Source organism: Acomys russatus, chromosome 1 (assembly GCF_903995435.1).
Source record: "Acomys russatus chromosome 1, mAcoRus1.1, whole genome shotgun sequence".
Taxonomy (NCBI): domain Eukaryota; kingdom Metazoa; phylum Chordata; class Mammalia; order Rodentia; family Muridae; genus Acomys; species Acomys russatus.
Window position 1 is genome coordinate 121,114,946 of NC_067137.1, and position 19,561 is coordinate 121,134,506.

At 51.7% G+C, this 19,561-nt stretch overlaps 1 gene segment (V, D, J or C); it reads right to left on the reverse strand.

Annotated features, from left to right (window-relative positions):
* Positions 1-2,067: 2,067 nt before the first annotated feature.
* LOC127194953 (Ig epsilon chain C region-like) lies at positions 2,068-5,444 on the reverse strand. The segment is given in 5 exon segments: positions 2,068-2,151; positions 2,235-2,368; positions 4,265-4,591; positions 4,676-4,996; positions 5,079-5,444. Coding segments are annotated over 5 exon segments (942 nt in total).
* Positions 5,445-19,561: the final 14,117 nt, after the last annotated feature.

The following is a 19,561-nucleotide window of genomic DNA, read 5'->3' on the forward strand; positions in this document are numbered from 1 at the left end:
GGGTTTGCTCCTACGTGACAGTTCCTGCCACACTGTGCTCTTTGAGCTGAGCCATTGCTGCTTGTGTCCAGTGTCTGGGTGTGTGTGATCTCATGGTTTGAAGGGATGGTCATTAGAGGAAGACGCTGAGCTGTGCCTTCAGGGATGTTGGGTAAAAGGGAGACCTAGAGCTCAGCTTGAAGGGGTCAGGGCTTAGGAAACCATGGCAAGAGGACAGGGTGGGCGGGGCCTGGGCTTCCTGATACTGTGTATCTGAGTGTGAAGACTGAGAAGATCTGTGTTTTAGAGTATGCCGGTGTGTGCATGTGTGTGTGTGTACAGACATCGGTGGGTCTGTGCAATCTGCGAGACTGTGTCTAGCATACATTTGCATGTGAGTGATGGTGTGTGTGGTCCTAAGCATGAGTGTACATGTGAGTGTGAGCTGGCTAGGCCTGGGGCACGGGGACACATCCTGAGCAGCACCTCCCTCCAATGAAACCAGTCATCCTTCCAGTCCTGGGTCTTCTGCAGCCAATGGGGGTGGCCCTCTGTGCCTTTACTGTTCAGGCCCTACCCTGAGGCCTATGGAAGCCCGACTCCACATCAGCGGGTTCATATGCCTGGGCTGTGGCCTGGTCCTAGCAGGCTTATCTCTATCATAGTTTTCCTAAAGTCCTGTGGTGCCGAGCTTGATATCCCAATGTGGATCTCCTTGTGAGACTGTCACTAGTTGTAATGACCCTCAAAATGGTCTAAGCGGTTGTCATGCCTTCATCCAGGACCCAGGAGGGCCACACCCACCCTGGCACCCTTCTTACTGGAAATGTTTTCATCATTCAAACATTCTGCCAGTCATTGTCTACTGGTTCTTCCTGTCTATGAAGACATTTCTTTTTATTGGTTCCTGAGCAATCATTGTATATGAGAGAACCATGTCTTTTGTTATGTAAGTTCATGTCCCAAGGATGGTAACAGAAAATTTGGATGGCTCTTGCACACTTGTGTGTCCCCACTTAGTCCCTCAGGACACATATAGTTTCCTAGCTGGGATCAAGGGACTGGCCTGTCTGTCTGCACTTAGTAGATGGGCAGACTGTGTTCTTGGAGAGTGACCTGTAGCCAGGTTCTCAAGGGGCCCAGCTCTGATTCCACCATTAGTCCCTCTGGCTTTGCTCTTTACTTCATTCTAAGAAGTGGAAAGTGAGTTTGGGCAGAGGCCATCAGGAGTGATGGACTGGGTGGAGACTGGTCCAGAAACCCAGAGCTTTGTGTGGCTGCTTGATTGACATGACTCTTACCCTCTCTGGTCTTTGTCCCTGCCCTTGCGACCCATCACTACAATGGTGGCCTCAAATTCTCGAAGGGCTCTCAGGGATTATGAAAAAGAGCTTTATTAAGAAATCAGAGACAGAGTAGGAGTGCCAGACTGGGCTGGGGGTTGGTGGGGCCTCAGAGTCTGCTGCTGCGCTGTGGGAGGCTCCTTCTTTTGCAGGGGGACTCTCTGCCTTGCCCAGAGGTCTGAAGCGCTCCTTTCAGATTTGTGGTCTCACCCCTGAATGTTTGTCTGTCTCTTCATTCTTCAGAGACAAGGGGCTGTAGGGAAAGGCTGGGTTATGTCTGGAGGTAGGGTGGAGGGGGGCTGGTGGAAGGTGCAGGATGGCTTTTGAGGAGCAAGGCCTGGACTTGTACTGTGTTGGTTTTGGGTGTCCAGGCTTTGGCTCTGGGGTCTAGGTGGGGGCCTAGTGGGGACTCTAAGCCCTGGGTCCTTGAGGTTTTTATGTGGTTACTTAAGTCAAAATGGAGTGACCCTGATGCTCATAGACCTTGGTGAGCTCAAGTGGCCAGTATCCACCAGGTCAAATTTATGGGGGACAGCTATTCTTCCAAAGCTTGTGACAAGGTCTATGCATGTAGGCCAGCCCACATTGGTGCCTGAAGATGGATGATGGTATGTCAGTTGTTGGTCTCCACCTCTGGTCCCTTTGGGGGCGGTCTCTGCTCCCCTCCTACCACCCATGGCAGAACAAGTACCTCAGGAGGCTCAGACACACATGGATGCAGGCCTGCATGGAGCTGGCATTGGGCCTATGCCCTGGTCTGGAGGATGTTGGCATAGTCATGGAGGGTCTGAGGCACACCCTGCATCAGTGTGGAGAAGACCCACTTCACCTGGGGAAAAGGCATATGTGAGAATTGCTCTTTGATGTGGCTTAGCCCTCCCTAGCCCCATCCACTGAGATGCAAGGTCCCACCTTGAGGAGGGTGACAGCGGCCCCATAGCTCACGCTGAGCAGGAACAGGGTGATGAAGATGTAAGTGCTGGTCCACAGCTCTTCCAGCTCCTCGCTCTCCGCCTCTTCGGTGCACAGGTCCTGGAGGTCTAGCTCTGAGGGGACCAGCCAGTCAGCTTCCCTTCCCCAGATTCCATGTGACAGTGGGGAGGGGTAGGTCCCACACTTGTCTCAGGAAGTCTTGGTGAAGCTACAATGGCACAGGTCTCCATCCCACCCACTCTGGGACTGCCCGGAGTCTCTGGTCAGCCCAGGAAGCACATGCCCTCTTTTCTCTCCCTGAATGCGCATTCCCTCTTCCTCCTCTGGTACCCACATTGTCCTGGTATCTCCCACCATTAACACAGGATGTCTCTCTCCTGCCTGCAGACTTGTCCTTCTTCAGAGAGTGCCCAGGGCCCTCCAGGAAGGGCTCTGAACTCATATGTTCATTTCTAGGACTTCTGTACAGCTTCTGGCTGCAGGAATCTTGGCTGTGGCCTCTGAGAAGGTCAGGATACATGGTCTTGGAGCTCAGGCCTGTGGGACTCTAAAGCAGCCTCCTGGCCTTGTAAGGGCTCTACTCCCGCTGTACTCTCCCTGTTGTCTGCTTTACCACTCTCACCACACCACCCATCTTCCTGTCTTGGGCCTCCCAAAGCTCAGGCCTCCACCCCCTTTGTCTCTCCCGGTCTGGGGTGGGCTGAAGTGTAAGGACCAGTCTAATGGTAGCTCTGAAGTGCAAGGCTGACTCTGCCATTGGTGATCCTCAGAGGTATCTCAGACACAAAGCCTGGACACTCATCTCTGGATATGGTGGGTGTGTATAGGTTCCAATGTGTGCATGACTGTGTGCTTGTGAGTGTGGGAGCCCTATGTGCTGCGGTTGGTCCCAGGATGGGTGTGGAACTTGCTTTGGGTTGTGGCTAAACCAAGGAGCACGATGAAGCCTCCTTGTGGGGTGAGTGTGTGTAGAGAATGGTCTGGGAGGCCGAGGCTGCATGAGCAGGCCATGTGGAAGATATTGGGCTTCATACCAAGGTGCAAATAAATACTCTGTTTCTATCTTGGACTCTGTGGCTCAAGTGTATGAAAGGAAAGGATTGGGAACGGCTTGAGTTAGCAAATGGTAGTTAGTGGGAAGCTCGGTGCAGGCCGCATGTGAGCATGGGTGAGGTGTGTTGCTGTGTCAAGTGCCTGCAAGTGTGTGCTGTTGGTGGAGCTGCCTTAAGGCTTAGTGGTCTGAGTGTGTGCGTGTGAGTGTGTATGTGTGTGCGTGCGCGCGTGTGCATGCGTGCATAAACATGACATAGATGAGGGCACCTGACCGTGTCCCATTCTGGTCCTTGGGATGAGTTTTGGTTGGAGTGAGGCTGGGCAGTAAGGTGAGGGGTACCATGTCCTGATCCAGGCTTGGTGTGGTCATATGGCAGGGAAGGTGGTTGGGGCTGTTGGTTCAGCCTCAATGGCTGCTGAGTACAAAGAGGGGGGGTAGGAGCAGAGCCACATGGAGTCCTGCCTTCCTAGATGCTTCCTTAGGCTGTTTCTCTATCTGAAGTGGTTCTCGTGTCCAAGAATACTTGGGAGCAGAAGCTTGCAAGACGGATGGGTGGGTGCTGAGGCCTCCAAGGCTGGCTATTTTAGCCATTCCTCTAGAGATGTCCTCTATGGCTTTTGAGCCCCTTTCAGGTACATGATACATAGTGAAGGGTAGGAAGGACTGGGGTACCTCCCTGAACCCCTGTAATGCCCCATTTGTCGAATATCCAACACATGTCATATGGGTGAGCTTTGCTTCAATCTTGGCCTTCTCTTGGAATGAACCTTCTTTTACGTCAAGACACTTCTGCACATAACCTGCCCTCCCCAAGAACAGGCACCCAGGGCTCTAAGCAGGCACTGTTTATTGGGGGTAGCTTCCTGATGTTGTTACAACAGTGGGCAGAGCTCTGCCATCCACTTTCCCCACCACAGCTACTTGGAGCCCTTGGAGGGAGGGAGGGAGGCATTACCAGGGCTCTTGGATACTGATTTCTCTAGCTTCCTAGGTTCCCGCAGTGCCTCATGGATCACGCGGCAGGTGAATTGTTTACTCCGTGTCCACTGTGCCTTGGTGACCTCTAGGCGGCTGAAGATGAAGAAGCCTCGTTTGGAGCCATTGGCTAGCAGAGGTGCTGTGGTGCTGTGCTGTGCGTCTGGGATCAGCCTCTCATCCTGCAGCCACTGCACAGAGATGTCCTCAGGGAAGAAGTTCTGGATCAGGCAGGTGAGTGTTCGTTTGTCCTTGTTCTCCTCCTCTGGTGGTGGGAACACATATACCTCGGGGGCTGAGCGCTTGCCTGCGGACAGACATGAGTTAACCAGTTAACTGTGCTCTTTGAACATGAAGAAGGGTTGGGCCACTCTCCATCTCCTGTGCTCACCTGGGGCCTTGGTGATGGACCGCACAATGGACTTGGGAAAGTCAGGGTGGGTCACTGTGCACCGATAGCCTACACCTTCAATCCAGTCCTTGGTATCCACTGACAGGACGGAGGTGATACTGGTTGTGGCATTACGGTGCGTGGCGAAGCTCTGGGTTACTGAGCCTACAGGCTTCCTATGCTCTTGGGTCCATGTCACAGTGACATTATCCTTGCTTTCCAGGTCTACCACCAGACAGGTAAGCTTGGGAGTCTTGAGTATATACAGGTCCAGGGGGCTGGGTGGGATCAGGTAGGTATTCACGCCACATGGCTCATATTCTGTAGGATAGGAAAGGCTATGTGAGACCCCGCCTTTCCCTCAGAGGTCTGAGGTCTGGGCATCAGCCAAGTGAGGACCTACCTGGGCACTTCTGAGCATAGGCAGAATAGGTTTCTGTTTGGGAGGTGACCACGCAAGTGAAGGTGCTTTCCGACATCCATTCTTCCTGGGTGATGTTGAGTTCACTGTAGGTAGAGGCTAGCTTGCCCTCCGTCTTGATTAGGAATTCATTTGAAATTTTATTTATCTTCTTTCCGTCCTGTAGCCAGGTGACAGTGACGTCATTGAGAATATGGCCATAAATGAAGCAGTAGAGCTGGATGGTGGAGTGGAACGCATTGGGGTCGCAGGATGAATGGAGTAGCCTCACAGTGGGCTGGGTGATGTTGATAGGTGTCACTAGGGCAGAGGCAGAGAGCTGTGAGTCTCTCTTCAGCCTTATGTTCCCTCAAGCCTCACCTCAGGCCCCCTAGTATGCTGGCCACTCCCTGCCCTCCTGTCACAGGTCCTTACTGCTCTGACCATCTTCTCTCTTGCTGTAACTGTTGCCAACCCAGCCCCGCTTACCTACAATAGACAAACTGTCATTGAAGACGGATGGCTCATGTACCACGTGGCAAGTGAATTTCTTGACTGACTTGTCCCAGGTGGTCAGCTGGCTGGTGGTGACCTTGAGTTCAGAACCGACGGCAGGGAAGTTCGTGATGCTCTTGTTCAGGGAGTCCGGATACCAGTTCACGGCCACCGTGTCAGGGAAATAATCCTTTATCAGGCAGCCCACGGAGGTAGTGTAGGCAGCGTCTTCCTTACAGGGCTTCAAGGTGTAGAGCGAAGGGCTCTTGACAGAGGCTGTGAGACGGGACCTAAGTTAGCCTGGCATAAGTCACTGCATGCCTGCAGCTGGGGGGGGCGGCGAGTAGGATTGTTGTGACAGAAGCAGGGCTCTGGGGCCCTGTTCTTCTGGGAGAGAGATGGTCAGATTCTTTCTGGGTCTTGTCTCCATTCTCTAAGCCCAAACTCAGATGCAAGGAGCCCCCTGATCCCTTGTACCCTACCAGGCTTTGCTCACTCACTGCCCCCAGCTGGCCTAGCACAGGGGCTTCCAGGAAGGCAGGATGTGAGCCTTGGAGGAAGAGGCAAACGTGCCCTCTTTCTTGATTGAGAAATCACATGGGAGTGCATTAGGTATCTCCTGTCTGTCCTTCAACCAGGCAACAGTGACATCATCTAGGAAATGGCCATAAAACTTAAGCAGTAGAGCTGAGTGGCAGACTGGATGGGATTAGGGTCACAGGGTGGACAGAGTAGCTTCAAGGCAGGCTGGGTGATACTGACAGATGGACCAGGCTGACCCTTGGGTTTAAGTCCAGGGTACAGGTACCCTACAGGGCTTGAGGACCCAGAAATCCAATGAATTGCTGTTGTCCCTTCTGTCCCCACTCTTGGGAACTGGGGATTCAGAGCCTTCCTGGGACTTGCTCTGCAAATCACATTAAGTCTGTTTTGGGGGGCATAATGAAGTCAGAAGTGCTATTGGTCTCAGCCTTTCAGATGCATGAGGCTCTGTTTTGTCACAGCCAGTCTGCATAGTGTTCTGCCTCTCAGATCACCTCTGTGGCTCTCAGACAGCCCATAAACAGAGAATGAAACAACTTCAGAAACCACCTTGACAGTTGCCTAAATTGCTCTAGCGTGCACACTTGCCTATGATGTTCTCTTTGGCCGGGGGCCCAGCTCAGCTCTGGGCTAGGCCCCTGGAAATCACAGGGTATTCCAGATAACCTTGCTTGGTTCTACCTACCCAGTCTACCTGCCTACAACAGGATAGCCTTCTTGGAGGACAGTTCAAACATCCATAAATGATTTTGAGTGATCTATTTTTTTATTACTTTATTATTTTTTAATTTTTTATTAATTTATTCTTGTCACATCTCAATGGTTATCCCATCCCTTGTATACTCCCATTCTTCCCTCCCTCCCATTTTCCCCTTACTCCCCTCCCCTATGACTGTTCCTGAGGGGGATTTCCTTTCCCTGTATATGCTCATAGGGTATCAAGTCTCTTCTTGGTAATCTGCTATCCTTCCTCTGAGTGCCACCAGGTCTCCCCCTCCAGGGGACATGGTCAAATATGAGGCACCAGAGTTCGTGGGACAGAACATTCTCCACAGTTGAGTAGAGAGTCGGGTATGAGTGATCTATTTTAAACCCAGTTCAGTTCAGCACCAAAAAGTCCAACCAGGCCAAAAGACCCATAGCAGTTTGGCCTAGTCCAGAACAACTTAAGTTTAGCCCAGCTCAGCTCAGCCTAGCCTGGCCAATCCCAGCTCAGCCCAGGTTAGTTAGTTCAACCTAAGCCAGCCCCCCCCCCCCAGTCCCCCGCCTGTCCCAGCTCAGATCAATAAACTCAGCCTGGCAGAGCTAAGCACAGCCTAGCCCCGCTCAACTCAACCCCAGTTCAGCTCAGCCCAGAATGGTCTAGAAGTGTCCAATTTGGCCTAGTTTATCTCAGAGCTCCATTCAGCCTATCCAGAGCTCAGCCCAGCACAGGTTAGCTCAGCTTGATCAGACTAGACCAGTCATCCTAGTTCATCCTAGCTCACTCCAGCTCAGTCCAGTTCAGCTCAGCACAGCCCAGCTAGGCCCAGTTGACTCAGCTCACTCCAGTTCAGCTCAGCACAGCCCAGCACGGCCCAGCTGACTCAGCTCACTCCAGCTCAGTCCAGCTCAGCTTCAGCTCAGCTCAGGCCAGCTAGGCCCAGCTGACTCAGCTCACCCCAGCTCAGTCCAGTTCAGCTCAGCACAGCCCAGCTAGGCCCAGCTGACTCAGCTCACCCCAGCTCAGTCCAGTTCAGCTCAGCACAGCCCAGCTAGGCCCAGCTGACTCAGCTCATCCCAGCTCAGTCCAGTTCAGCTCAGCACAGCCCAGCTAGGCCCAGCTGACTCAGCTCACCCCAGCTCAGTCCAGTTCAGCTCAGCACCACCCAGCTAGGCCCAGCTAGGCCCAGCTGACTCAGATTACCCCAGCTCAGTCCAGTTCAGCTCAGCACAGCCCAGCTAGGCCCAGCTGATTCAGCTCATCCCAGCTCAGTCCAGTTCAGCTCAGCTCAGCCTAATGGAGCTCAGCCATCTTATGGAAGTCTATCCCACCTCAGCTCAGCTAAGTTCAGTTTATCCCTGTTCAGCCCAGTCCCACACAGCCCCACTCACCATTACTCAGCTCCACAAACCCAGGTTCGCTGAGTCTAGCTCAGGCCATATCAGCCCAGCCTAGACCAAATCATCCCAGCCCAGCCTTCCTTAGTTGAGTTCAGTTTAGGTCAGTTCAACACAGCCCAGCCTAGCCCAGTCCAGATCAGCCTCCCCCCAATGCAGCTCAGCCAGGTCCAGCTAAAGCCAGTTCAGCCCAGTCCAGCCTAGTCTAGGCCAATCCAGCCTAGTCCAGCCCAGTCCAGCTCAGTCTAGCTCAGCTCAGTTCAGCTGAGCTAAGGTCAGCCCAGCCTAGCCTAGCTCTAACTAGATCAGACCAGTCCAGCTCAGCCCGGTCCACCCAAAATAGCGCAATCTAGTTCATTAAGCCTAGCCTAGTCCAGTACAGCCCTGCTCAGCTCAGGGAAACCTTATTCAGCTTAGCCTAGCCTAGCTCAGCCCCACTCAGCTCAGCTCAACCCCACCAAATCCTTCCTAATTTAACCCAGCCCTGCGTAGCCAAGCCTTGCCTAGCTCCATTTAGCTCAGGTTAGCTTAGACCAGCTCAGATCAACCCAGACCATCTCAGCTCAACTCAGCCATGCAAAGTCCAGCCCAGCCCACTCTAGCCCAGCAGGTCTAACCTAGTTCAGCCTGAGCTAGCATAGCATAGTCCAGCTGAGACCAGCCAAGACCAGTTCAGCCCAGCCCAACCCAGCCCAGCCCAGGTCAGCCAATCTTAGCCTAGCCCAGCCCAGCCCAGGTCAGCCAATCTTAGCCTAGCCCAGTCCAGTCCAGTCCAGCCAGACCAGCCCACCTTAGCTGACTGCACTCTGTCAAGCTCATGCTAACCCAGCTCAGCCTAGTCAAGTCCAGTTCAGTTCACATCAGGCCAACCCATCACAGCTGAATATACCCCACCTAGCTGAAGCCAGCCCAGCCTAGCCTTGCCTTGCTCAGCCTAGCTAAGCCAGATCAGCCTTGCTTAGGCCAGCTGAGCCCAGCCCAGTGCAGCCTAAATCTGTTCTGCCCAGTCCAACCCACATAGGCCCACAGCCCAGTCTCAGACCATCCCATCCCATCCCATCCCAGGCCAACCCATCCAGCTCTTCCCAGCCCAGTCAACCCAACTTATTCAGTTCTGCCCAGCCTCCCCATGTTTAAGCTAGCTTTGCTTGCTATCCAGGCCAACTCAGGCCAGTCCAGGCCACTTTGCTTGGCTCACTCAAGCTCATCCCAGGCCAGCCCAGATCAGCCTGTGTCACTCAGCTCAGCCCAGTCCAGCTCAGACAGTCCAGTTGTGGACTCTGCCCTCTTTGTTGTTAGTTCACGACAGGACAATTCCTTGCTGTCATTTGCCGGCTCTGGGTGACATTCTTGTCCCAATGGCTTGCAGGCAGGATTCTTGTCCCAGTTATCCTGGGGTTTTTGAGATTCTTGTGGCATCTTTAGTTTATCTTGGTTCAGCCCTGTCTGGTTGAGATCCACAGTAGCCTGTCTTTGTAGATAGCTGCAGCAGTTTCTAATATCTGTGTGCCCTAGGGCTGGGAAGTGATGTCTGAAGGACATTCAATGACCAAGAGACTCTGTCCATGTTGGAAGACAGCCCAGGTGTCCCCTTCCCACCCACGACCCTGAAACCTGATTGTCCCTGTTCCTTAGGCAAGCAAGCCCTTTTGCCCAGGTTCCCATGGGCTGTCATACCTGAGGTCCTCTGGTAGGTGGCTGTAGCTGGCTGGGCTGTCCTCATCTGCAGCCAGGCTCCCAGATGGTGTGAACCTTTAGTAACCATTGTTATACTCATGCCCAGATGGTGGTACCTAGGGCACGCTCTGCCTCAGTGCCCTCAGCTAAAAGTGGGGTGGGAACCCCCGGCCTTAGTAGCCCTGGAAGTTCCCTTTTCATTCTGTTCTTGGGAAGTTGACTAAGGGACAGTGGGGTCTCAGGTGAGGCCTCTTTCTAGGAGACACACCTGCATACTCTGGGTGAGGCACTCTCGTCTCTATTGTCTGGCCCCAAGTCTCCCCTGCACAGCTTTCATCTTGATGCCTTGTGTGTGCTTGCAGTCACCATGCTTGCTCCTTTGGAGTGCCACTGTCCTGAGAAGGGACTAGACTTTAGCCATTGCCTTTTCTGTTCCTTTGGCCCCTTCAAGGGGGAGTGTGGCAGCCATTAACAACAACGGGGGGGGGGGGTTGTTAATGAGGCACAAAGAAGAAGCCTGGGCCAGATATGGCATCCAGAGCTTCTGACAGTGTCACCCTGGCTCCTGTCCCAGTTTTGGAGCTGGCGTGTTAAGGAGAGTGGCATTCCATGTCCCTCACTCACAAGTGAGGGACTGTCCTTCAGCCTGGGGTCCTTTACTTGCTGCTCTGGCAGAGAATCCAGAAAGCCAGAGCACATCTGGGTTGTGACTGGGTTACATGGAGCAGTGCAGAAACAGCTAGCACCTCTTCCAGGCTTCTGGTCTGCATTGTGGGGAGGGAAGAGAGTCAGGATGGTATGCAAGGCTGGGCTTTGGCCCAGCAGCTCCCCTAGGGGAACTGGCAGTGCCTGTTTTGGCTGAAGCTGGTGTATCACTGACCTATGTAGAGCAAGATCATCTGGGTACAGGTTTTCTCTCTACACTGGTGTCTCTGTAGGACCATGGTTCCTGGGAGTTCCATGAAAACACATGGAACTAAGCTCTAAGGGCCACTAACTTAGCTTGTGAATGTTGAGTCTTGAGAGAGGCACACAGATTTGGGGAAGGATATAAGAGCCCTGTGGACCGTGGATGTGCAGGGTCAATGGTCCCAGTGTGAGAGGCCAAGGAATTTAGGCTTCTCCAAGTCTGGCTTCCACAGAAGGGTATTTACTTATATTTGAACGATATCAGAGAGCTACTTGACAGTGGCAGGGCCAGACAGGATGGGTCACGCCCCAGCATGGCCAGATGCAGAAGGAGAGGAGACAGATACAGCTTCTAAGGCCTTAGGTCTTGCTGGGAGTCCCATCTCATTCTCAATGCAGACTCCACTGTGATTCTCTTCTGGCCTTCAGGAACCGTCTTTGTCCCACCCCTTCCTGCCCACAGGCTGACCACTCCCTTTTTGCCCCAGCACTACCCACAGTGGCCCAGCAGTGCATTGCCTTTAGTGCCCTTGCCTTGCCCTAGCCTTCACTCATCCCCCTCTGTGGGCCAGGCCTCTGCCAGGATCCAGTCTTCCTTTAGTCATTCCCTTGAGTGGCTCCTTTGCTCCAGTGACTGGGAGAGATATGTCCCTGGATGGACCAGGTCTAAGATGAATACATCTGTGTGTGCCTGTCAGTACATATGTGTGCATATATGTGGTTGTGGGTGTGAGCATATCTTGGGGGGTTAGGGAAAGGTCTGATTGCTACCCCAACTCTCCAGAAGCCCTGTAAGTTGTGGAAGTGTGCCTTAGAACAGTGCTATTTTCGTGAGACAGATGGGATGGCCCAGCTATCCTTAGGGTCATCTGCTAAGCGATGTCAAGAATGTAAGTGTAAGAGCAGGTTTTTATTGGGAATACTGTAATGTCCACCTTTTCTTCATGTAACATGAGCTGCTGGGGGCTGGGCTGATTTTTTTTTTAATATACTAGTGTTCTCCTTTTCCCATATCTTGTAGTCTTAGGTCTCTTTCAGAGACCAGTGGATCTGTCACTGTGCTTTGAATACTTCACAAGAACACCAAGGAAACCATATTTGAGCTGCAAAGAATACTGCAGTCATGTCTGCTGCTGAAACCACAGGAGGCCTTACTTTAGCTGCCATGGAGCCTGCACTATTGCTGGAAAACTGCACCTCAGCTACCACCTCCAGGTGACTCTGCCTGCATTCCAGAGGAAAGACCTTAGAATAGCAGCTCTCGCCAAGGTCGGGGAGGAGGAAGTGCACCTTTCCTGGTGATTGTCAGAAAGAAAACTGCACCTATTTGAGACCTGCGATATGTGCTTCTGTAAGGCCTGTGATAGGCTCACATGGCAGGGTTGTGACTGTTGGGACCACATGCTGTGTGCCTGTAGGGCTGTGTCTGGTGAAACTACAATCCATGTATGAGCACATCATGACCCTATTCTGGCTATACGTGCAGCCTGTTTCCCGCTCGTTTTTCAGTCATCTTGTGAGGCTTCTCTCCAGTGGACTACTCCTGATCCATGCAGGCAACATTAGGCCCTGATAAGGTCTCTCCCCCCAAAATGGCTTCCATGTCTCTCTGTGGCCTCTGTCATGGGTAGAGTAGGATGTGTTATTGTACAAAGAGCAGACAAGGTTCCAGCCCTGAGGGTGACAGTGGCAGTAAGGCAGTAGTTGAAGAGCTGGTGAGCAATTGAGGACAGTATCTGTAAGAATCTAAGACAGTGAGGGATGTATTGAGAAGGCGAAAAGCTGAGAACAAAATGGATGTAAAGGGTGGTACAGAAGGACGGAAGCCCGGAAGGCCAGAAGATTTAGAGACAGCTGCTGAGAGTTTCAAAGCCCAGAGGCAGCCATTTCGCTGCTAGACGTCAGCACTCTCTATGCCAAAAGCAACATGCCACACGGTTCCTGGGTTTAGTTGCAAAAGCCTCTGGGTTTGTAAGCCGGCAGCTGAGTTTCTTGAACTCACAGGGCCGTCAATACTAAGAGAGCCATTCTTTAGTTGCCAGAAGTTTCTCAAAAAGTCAGTAGTTTGTGATAGGAATAGGGTAGGGGTAGCAATGCTTGCCCACATGAGCCCTCTGTGTATCTTGGAACTGGGGGCCTGGATGCCAAGACCAAGGCTGCCTCAGGTTCACATGCCTTTGTCTAGGCTGTTGACCTCACTTCCTGGTCAGGTGGGATGAGGGTAGAGTTCAGAATTTGGCTAGAAGGTCAGGAGGGCTGGGAACTAATAGGAACTGTGCAGATGCTGGAAGGATGGTACCCATTTCCCCAGGGCCCAGGACCACTGTGGAAGAGGGAACAGAAGACCGGAAGAGTGAGAGGTTAGGGAGAACCAGTCGGAAATGGGGACCATGTCTTCTGGACAAGGCAGGACTGCAATGTCTGTGAGAGGCTGGGGCTGTGGATAACCCTGGTCCCTTATGGCATTGTGACAGCTCCTGGAGATCAGTGACTCTAGAGGACACAGTTTAGCTGTTTCTATTAACTGTTTGGGGGCGTTAATGCCTCCCATCTGCTCACTCTGGATGAAGTAAAGCATCATGGGATGGTCTTATCCAGTTGCTTGAAAGGGCTTTCGGTAAGGCTGGGTTTGTGAGATGTGTTAGTTCTTTTTACACCACTGTGACCAGATACCTCAAAGAAACTTAAAGGAACAAAGATTTATTTTTGTTTGGCTTCATGTGTTTAGTAAAACATCATGATAGTGGGTGTTTGTGGAAGATGCTATTTGTCTCTTGACTGATGGGAAGTAGAGATAAAAGGAACATAGTGTCCAGGGTCAGATATAATGCCACATATATACCTGCAGTGACCAACTCCCTCCACATCGACCACTTCCTAGTTCACCACTTCTCCATAATATGCCACCACATTCTGAGCCCACCAAGGGGTTGATTTAGAGTCTCAAGACCCAATACTTCTGCAAGGTTTTTCATAGACACCTCCAAAGGCATGCCATCCCGCTTACCTCGATGGAGGAGAGCCATAGAAGTTCTATGTTTATTGTGTGTTATCCCTCTGTTAACCACCTATCTGTCATCCTCACTGTCACCTAACTCTGTCATCTGTTGTCTATGCAGTCTCTGTCCTCTATTCATTGCCTCCTACTAGCTGTGCTTCTCTGGAGAATTTTGAATAATTTTCTCTGAAACTCTGAAACAAAATCTGACATGGTGTGGTATCAGCTTCAATGACTGGGTACATTTACTTCAAGTGGAAGAAGAAGAAGAAGAGGAGGAGGAGGAGAAAGAGGAAGATTCATTTTTAAAAATAAGCTTGGTCTCTAATTTTCTATGTAGCCAAGAATGACCTCAAACTTCTGACCCTCTGTGTATGTCTTTGGAGGGCTGGGACTAAAGGTTTGCACCACCATATCTGGTGTGTTCTGTAATGGAGATCAGATCCCGGCCTTCCTGCAGGCTATACACACACTCTATCAACTGATCGATAACTCTAGCTCAGGACCAGAATTAAAACATATATTTTTATTCTTGAGATTAAAATAAAATTATAACATTTCCTACTTCACTTGCCTCCCCCCAACACTGCCTCTACTTCTTTAATTGTTTTCTAACACACCACCTTATATGTATTTCTAAATATATACTTAGAATCAGGCCTAGCATTTTGATGACACCTGTTTCATAGCTTTGCCAGAGGCAAGTGTGACAACAAGCTTTGCTTGTTCTTACTCACGTCTGTGTCTACCACAGTGTTTTGTCTCTTCCCTGGGGTCTAGGTCAAGGAATCAAATACCTTCTGGAACATGGCATCCTGGGGACAAAGAACAGAGCCATATGTAGAATCACACTGTGGCTGCTCTCATGCACATCCTGGCTGAGGCTGGGGTCTTCCTCCCATGGACAGAATTCTTGAGCATGGAGTAAACAGTGAGGGAACTGATACCGGGATGAATATGTGCCTGGACAACAAAGGGATGGCTTCCTTAAGTCCAGCATGTCCTCTGTGCCCTGTGGCCCGACTCTCGCACACCGACTGTAGAGGAGCTCCACCCACCTGGTCTCTTTCCTTTATGGGGTATCTGCAGTCTGCCTTGGGAAAAGATCCTGTGACTATATGTGGGGGTGGGGGAATTCAAAGTCAGCACATGGACCTACTGGTCTTCACAGTTGGCCAGTGTCACATTCCCACTTTGACTATCCATTTAGTTCCCATGACATATCTGTGCTGATTAGAAGGCTGGTTAGGAGTGAGGGACCTGGTGTGACTTCATCACAAATGCTCAACAGTTGGATGGACCTGCAGGAACATGGACCTGGGGTGCTATTACTGTCCCCAGAGCTCAAGTTGCACTGGAAGATGGACACCCATGGTCATTGATCAAAAAAGGCTAGCACACTAGAGGGGTACTGCATTGGGTAGGATGAGAGCTGTCATAGAAGAGACATTGGTGGTGTGCTGAAGGTAATGGGGTAAACAGATGAAAGGCATACAATGAAGGATGTGTGTGTGCAAAGCTTGAGGCATGGACAGTGTGCCTGGCCAGGATGGGCAATACTGAGACTGAGGAGAGAGGTGTTGGGAATCAGCCAGCCTGTATGTTCTTGTAGGGATTTATGTGACTGTGTCATGTATGGCTCTTGTGCTGTGGCTATTACATGATACCACACTGATAGACATGTGTTTATGTGTTCTAAGACAGTCTTCATGGGGTTTGTGTGTGGACATGTCATGTGTGTGCACATCTCATGCAGGCCAGTGACCTGGCACTGAAATTGGTGTTTGTGGCATGTTACAGTTCCCAGGTTGGGCAGAATGCAAATGGGTCAAGTGTCCGTAGTTGTATGGGCAGTCATGGCTACTGGCTAGCACAGGTACTCTGTCTCCTCTAGGATGTACCGGCCTATTAGTACCTGTAATTGATGTTCTTTACAGAAGTTCCACATGCATGCATAATGGCTATATCCTAGATGTTCACCATAGACATCATGTGGTGATGTCTCTCACACACATACAACATGTGGTTATACACAGTATGAATGTCATGCATGGCAAACCATGGATGTCATATTACAGAGGCCAGTGTGAGACTTTGATAGTACTAGGGACACATCCGGTAAAACTCAACCCGAAGTCAGTTGGTCTCAGAGCTGGAGGGGTCAGAAGGTGTGTCCAGTGGCTATGGTGCCATGTCTCTGTTTATTGTGCTGGTGGAGGTGGAAGGGGTCAGGAGGACAGGGCACTGTAGACCACACCTGTGAGCTCCCACACCAGGAAGTGCAGGGCTGCTATATATGCAGACATGAGGGAGGGGCTTGGAGGGAGGGGGGAATCTTTGCTTCTTGAGACTAGGCGGTCAGTTTTTGTTTGGGATCATCTCCCAGTAGGAAGTTGAGGCAGGGCTGGAGAAACAGCTCAGTGGTTAAGAGCATTTACTGGTCTTGCAGAGGACGAAGGTTCAACTCCCACCACCAACATGGTTGTTTACAACCATCTGTAATTCCAGTTCTGGGGGATCTGATGCCTCTTCTCACTTCCATGTGCTCCTGCACACACACGGCACACGCATGTACGCGCCCGCGCATGCGCACACACACACACACACACACACACACACACAATAAATAAAGTAAAATATTAAAAAAAAGAAAGAGCTGAGGCAGCCGGAGGCATACACTCACTCCAGAGAAGACAGCGAGAGAAGCAGAGACAGACCACGGGAGAAGGGTGGGCAGGGTCTCATGGGCTGACCCCAGGCTCCGCTGACTGTCCGTGTGACTCCATAGGAGCAATGACACTCACATGACTGTGCTCGCCTCTGTCCTGGGTAAAACACAACTCTCCCAGGGAAGCCACAATGGCGTTGTCCTGCCAGGCTTCTGTCTCTGCTGCCTCTTCGCTGACGTGGTTCTTTTGTCACCAGTCTAGTTCTGAATCTCCTTCACCCAGCCTCCTCTAGCACCTACACAGACATGAGCAGACAGTTTCTACAGTGAAGGCCACAGTCCTAAGGTGTCTCAGATACTAAGTGCCATCTGGGAAATGCAGGGAGAGCCGACTGCCCAGCCAGCTCTTGAGTTCTGCTCTTGGGGCATCTCCTGAGGAGGCCTTCGCTTGTGAACCATATCCTGTTTCTTCCCCCACAGATGTCTGTATTTCCTATGTCCCAGGAGCATCTGTCTGGCCCCAACTCCCCTCTACAATGCCACATGAAGATGTGGAACTTGTATTCCTTGATATACACAGTAGAACAGAATTCCGATGTTAACCATGAGAGAAAACAGCCATTGCAAACACCAGGCCGCCTCTGGTAATCCTTCACTTTTCCAACTTTTCCGAGCCCTCGACTCTCTTTCTCCAAGTCCCTCACTCTCCCTTAGAAGCTGTCACCTCTGTATCAGTAGGAGAAGACCCCACGCCCCCTGGATTTTCTTCTGTATGGGACATTATCAGTTTGCCCTTGAACTTCAGTGTCGCCCAGTTCATCATGGTATATACCGCTCTTCTGCACCTCTCTTCTGCCCCTTCCTGCTAACAGCCATGGCCTGGGTAGGCCTGAATGGATCCCACACACTCTGACCCTTACTTGACTAGTAGAACTTTGGAGAAGACTTGGGACTGAGTTGAATGGGTGAGACTCTGGGATGTTGGCACGGGGAGAGGAGCATTGTATGTAGGAAGGATACAAACTTTTAGGGGTCATGTGGGCTAAATTCTATCCCCAGCAGACCCACCAATTGACATGTAAGGCACCATGACCTCAGACTGTGGCTATGATTGCAGACAGGATCATAAGGGGGCAAGTTATAATGCGGGCCAGGGTGTCCCTCCTCCAGCCTGACTGTGCACTCATGAGCAGAGATCAGGGCACAGACACATACAGAGGGAGAGCATGTGAGGTCACATGGAGGAGAAGACGGCTACCAAGGAAGAAGAGCCCTGCTGAGAGTCCACCCTGACCTGCCAGCACACAATCTGGAGCTTTCCTAACACAGCTGGAGCCTGGATAACCATCAGCTGTGGAGGCAGCTGGATCCGTGCCCCTTTCCACAGAGGCCCGAGGTCACAGAGAGCCATATGCTTCTCAGTTGGTGTGGGAGGCTTTGCTGGGCTAGTGTTGGGGGTGCCCAGGCTCTTGGTGCTTCTGGGCAGGAAGGCTGGAACCCAGATGCAAAGACTCACTGAGGGAGGAGGACACAGGACCAGGAGGGAGTTAGAGGGGCCTGTGTGGTCTGCTTAACTGTGCCTTGTTCCTAGATGGTAGGGCTGATCCACACAGGAAAGGTATGGTGAGATGCGGAGTATTAAAAGAATGTTTTATTGTTGAAAATACCAAAACATCAAAACACTCACATACATGCCCTCATACACACAGAGAAACATGTTAAAGACACTTCTGGTTTCCAGAAAAGGATGCTGCCAAGGGCCAAGTTGCTCAAGGATTTCCAGCCACCGAAGAGCAGGTGGTCACTTTTTCCTTCTATCTGGAGACTCTGACTTGTCATCGGCCCCGAGAGGCAATGGAGAAATAGACACAGGGCTGCTGTTTGTTGGCCACAGCAATCCCTGGTACCCCAGGCCTGTGTTCCTGGATGTCTACTCCAGCTGCTGTTTTCTGCTTTAAGAGGCCTAGTCTGGATACCAGGCCCATAGGGCAGACCTGCTTCCTTCTAACTGTCCATCCACATCTCTTCCCTCTTGCTCCTTGGCCTCCCCTTTTTTGAGCCTGACAGGAATTTTCTCACCAGGATGCTCTCCTTAAGGCTTTCCTGGATGGTCAACCAGCCAGTGTTCAGTGTCCTCTGCACTTGTTCTGGTGAGGGCTTTGCAGAGGCCACATGATGCAGTCCTTCTGAGTGTCTCTCCAGTGTGTGCCGGGGTCTCTAAGGAGGTGGCAGTGGCCTTGTCTGGAGGCTGTGTGGTCCACAGTGTCTGTGGGTTGGATCCTGCTTCTGAGAACCCAGCACACTGAGTGGGTAGCATGAGGAGAGGCCCACATAAAGGGTCCCATCTTCAGGAGGTTTGTTCCAACTGTTTGAGTAGCATAGGCCCTTTCCTCAGGCAGGGGTTCACGGAAGTACCAGGAAGGAAGCTGGCCAAATATAGCTGGTAGAAAGGCTACCAGAGTGACGCTTTGGCAAGTACTGACCCTGGTATTCCCTGCAGATGTCTCCTTTCAAGGATCTGAAAACTGCCCTTTCTGGAAAACCCCTTTCAGAGGATGGTGTGGGTAAGGGCTGCGCCAAGGCTGCTCCCATGCAGCTGGACTCAGGTAAAAGGCTCCCAGCAAATATTCTGAGGTCTCCGATCCCTTGTTGCTGGTTTGGAAGAAGGTGGTCCTTCTGGCCATGGCTCCTTAGTTAACTGGCAACTGCTGTGGAGGTGTGGCTCATCTCTGGGACTAAGCCTGTTGTCCACATGATCCTCCGAAGGGGAGACAGCCGAGAGTGCTGAATCAGAGAGTCACAGGGTTAGAGGGAGGTGGTGTCAGATGGTGGTGTGGCCCCCATGTTGGGGTGCACAGTAGGATGGATGGGCTTCCGCAGGGCCCAGGAAGCCCTGATCATCCCAGAGGAAGTGGCTTAGGCCCCCTGTCCAATCATGTTCCTGTAGTCAGGGGACATTGTCTGCTTCAGCTCCACCACCGAGGAGAAGATCCACTTCACCTGTGGGGAGATGAGAGTAAGTCAGAGACCACACCCACACTCAGGCCCCTCAGTCCTGTGGGCAAGACAGAGACCCTCCCTCCTGCGCTTCCTTTC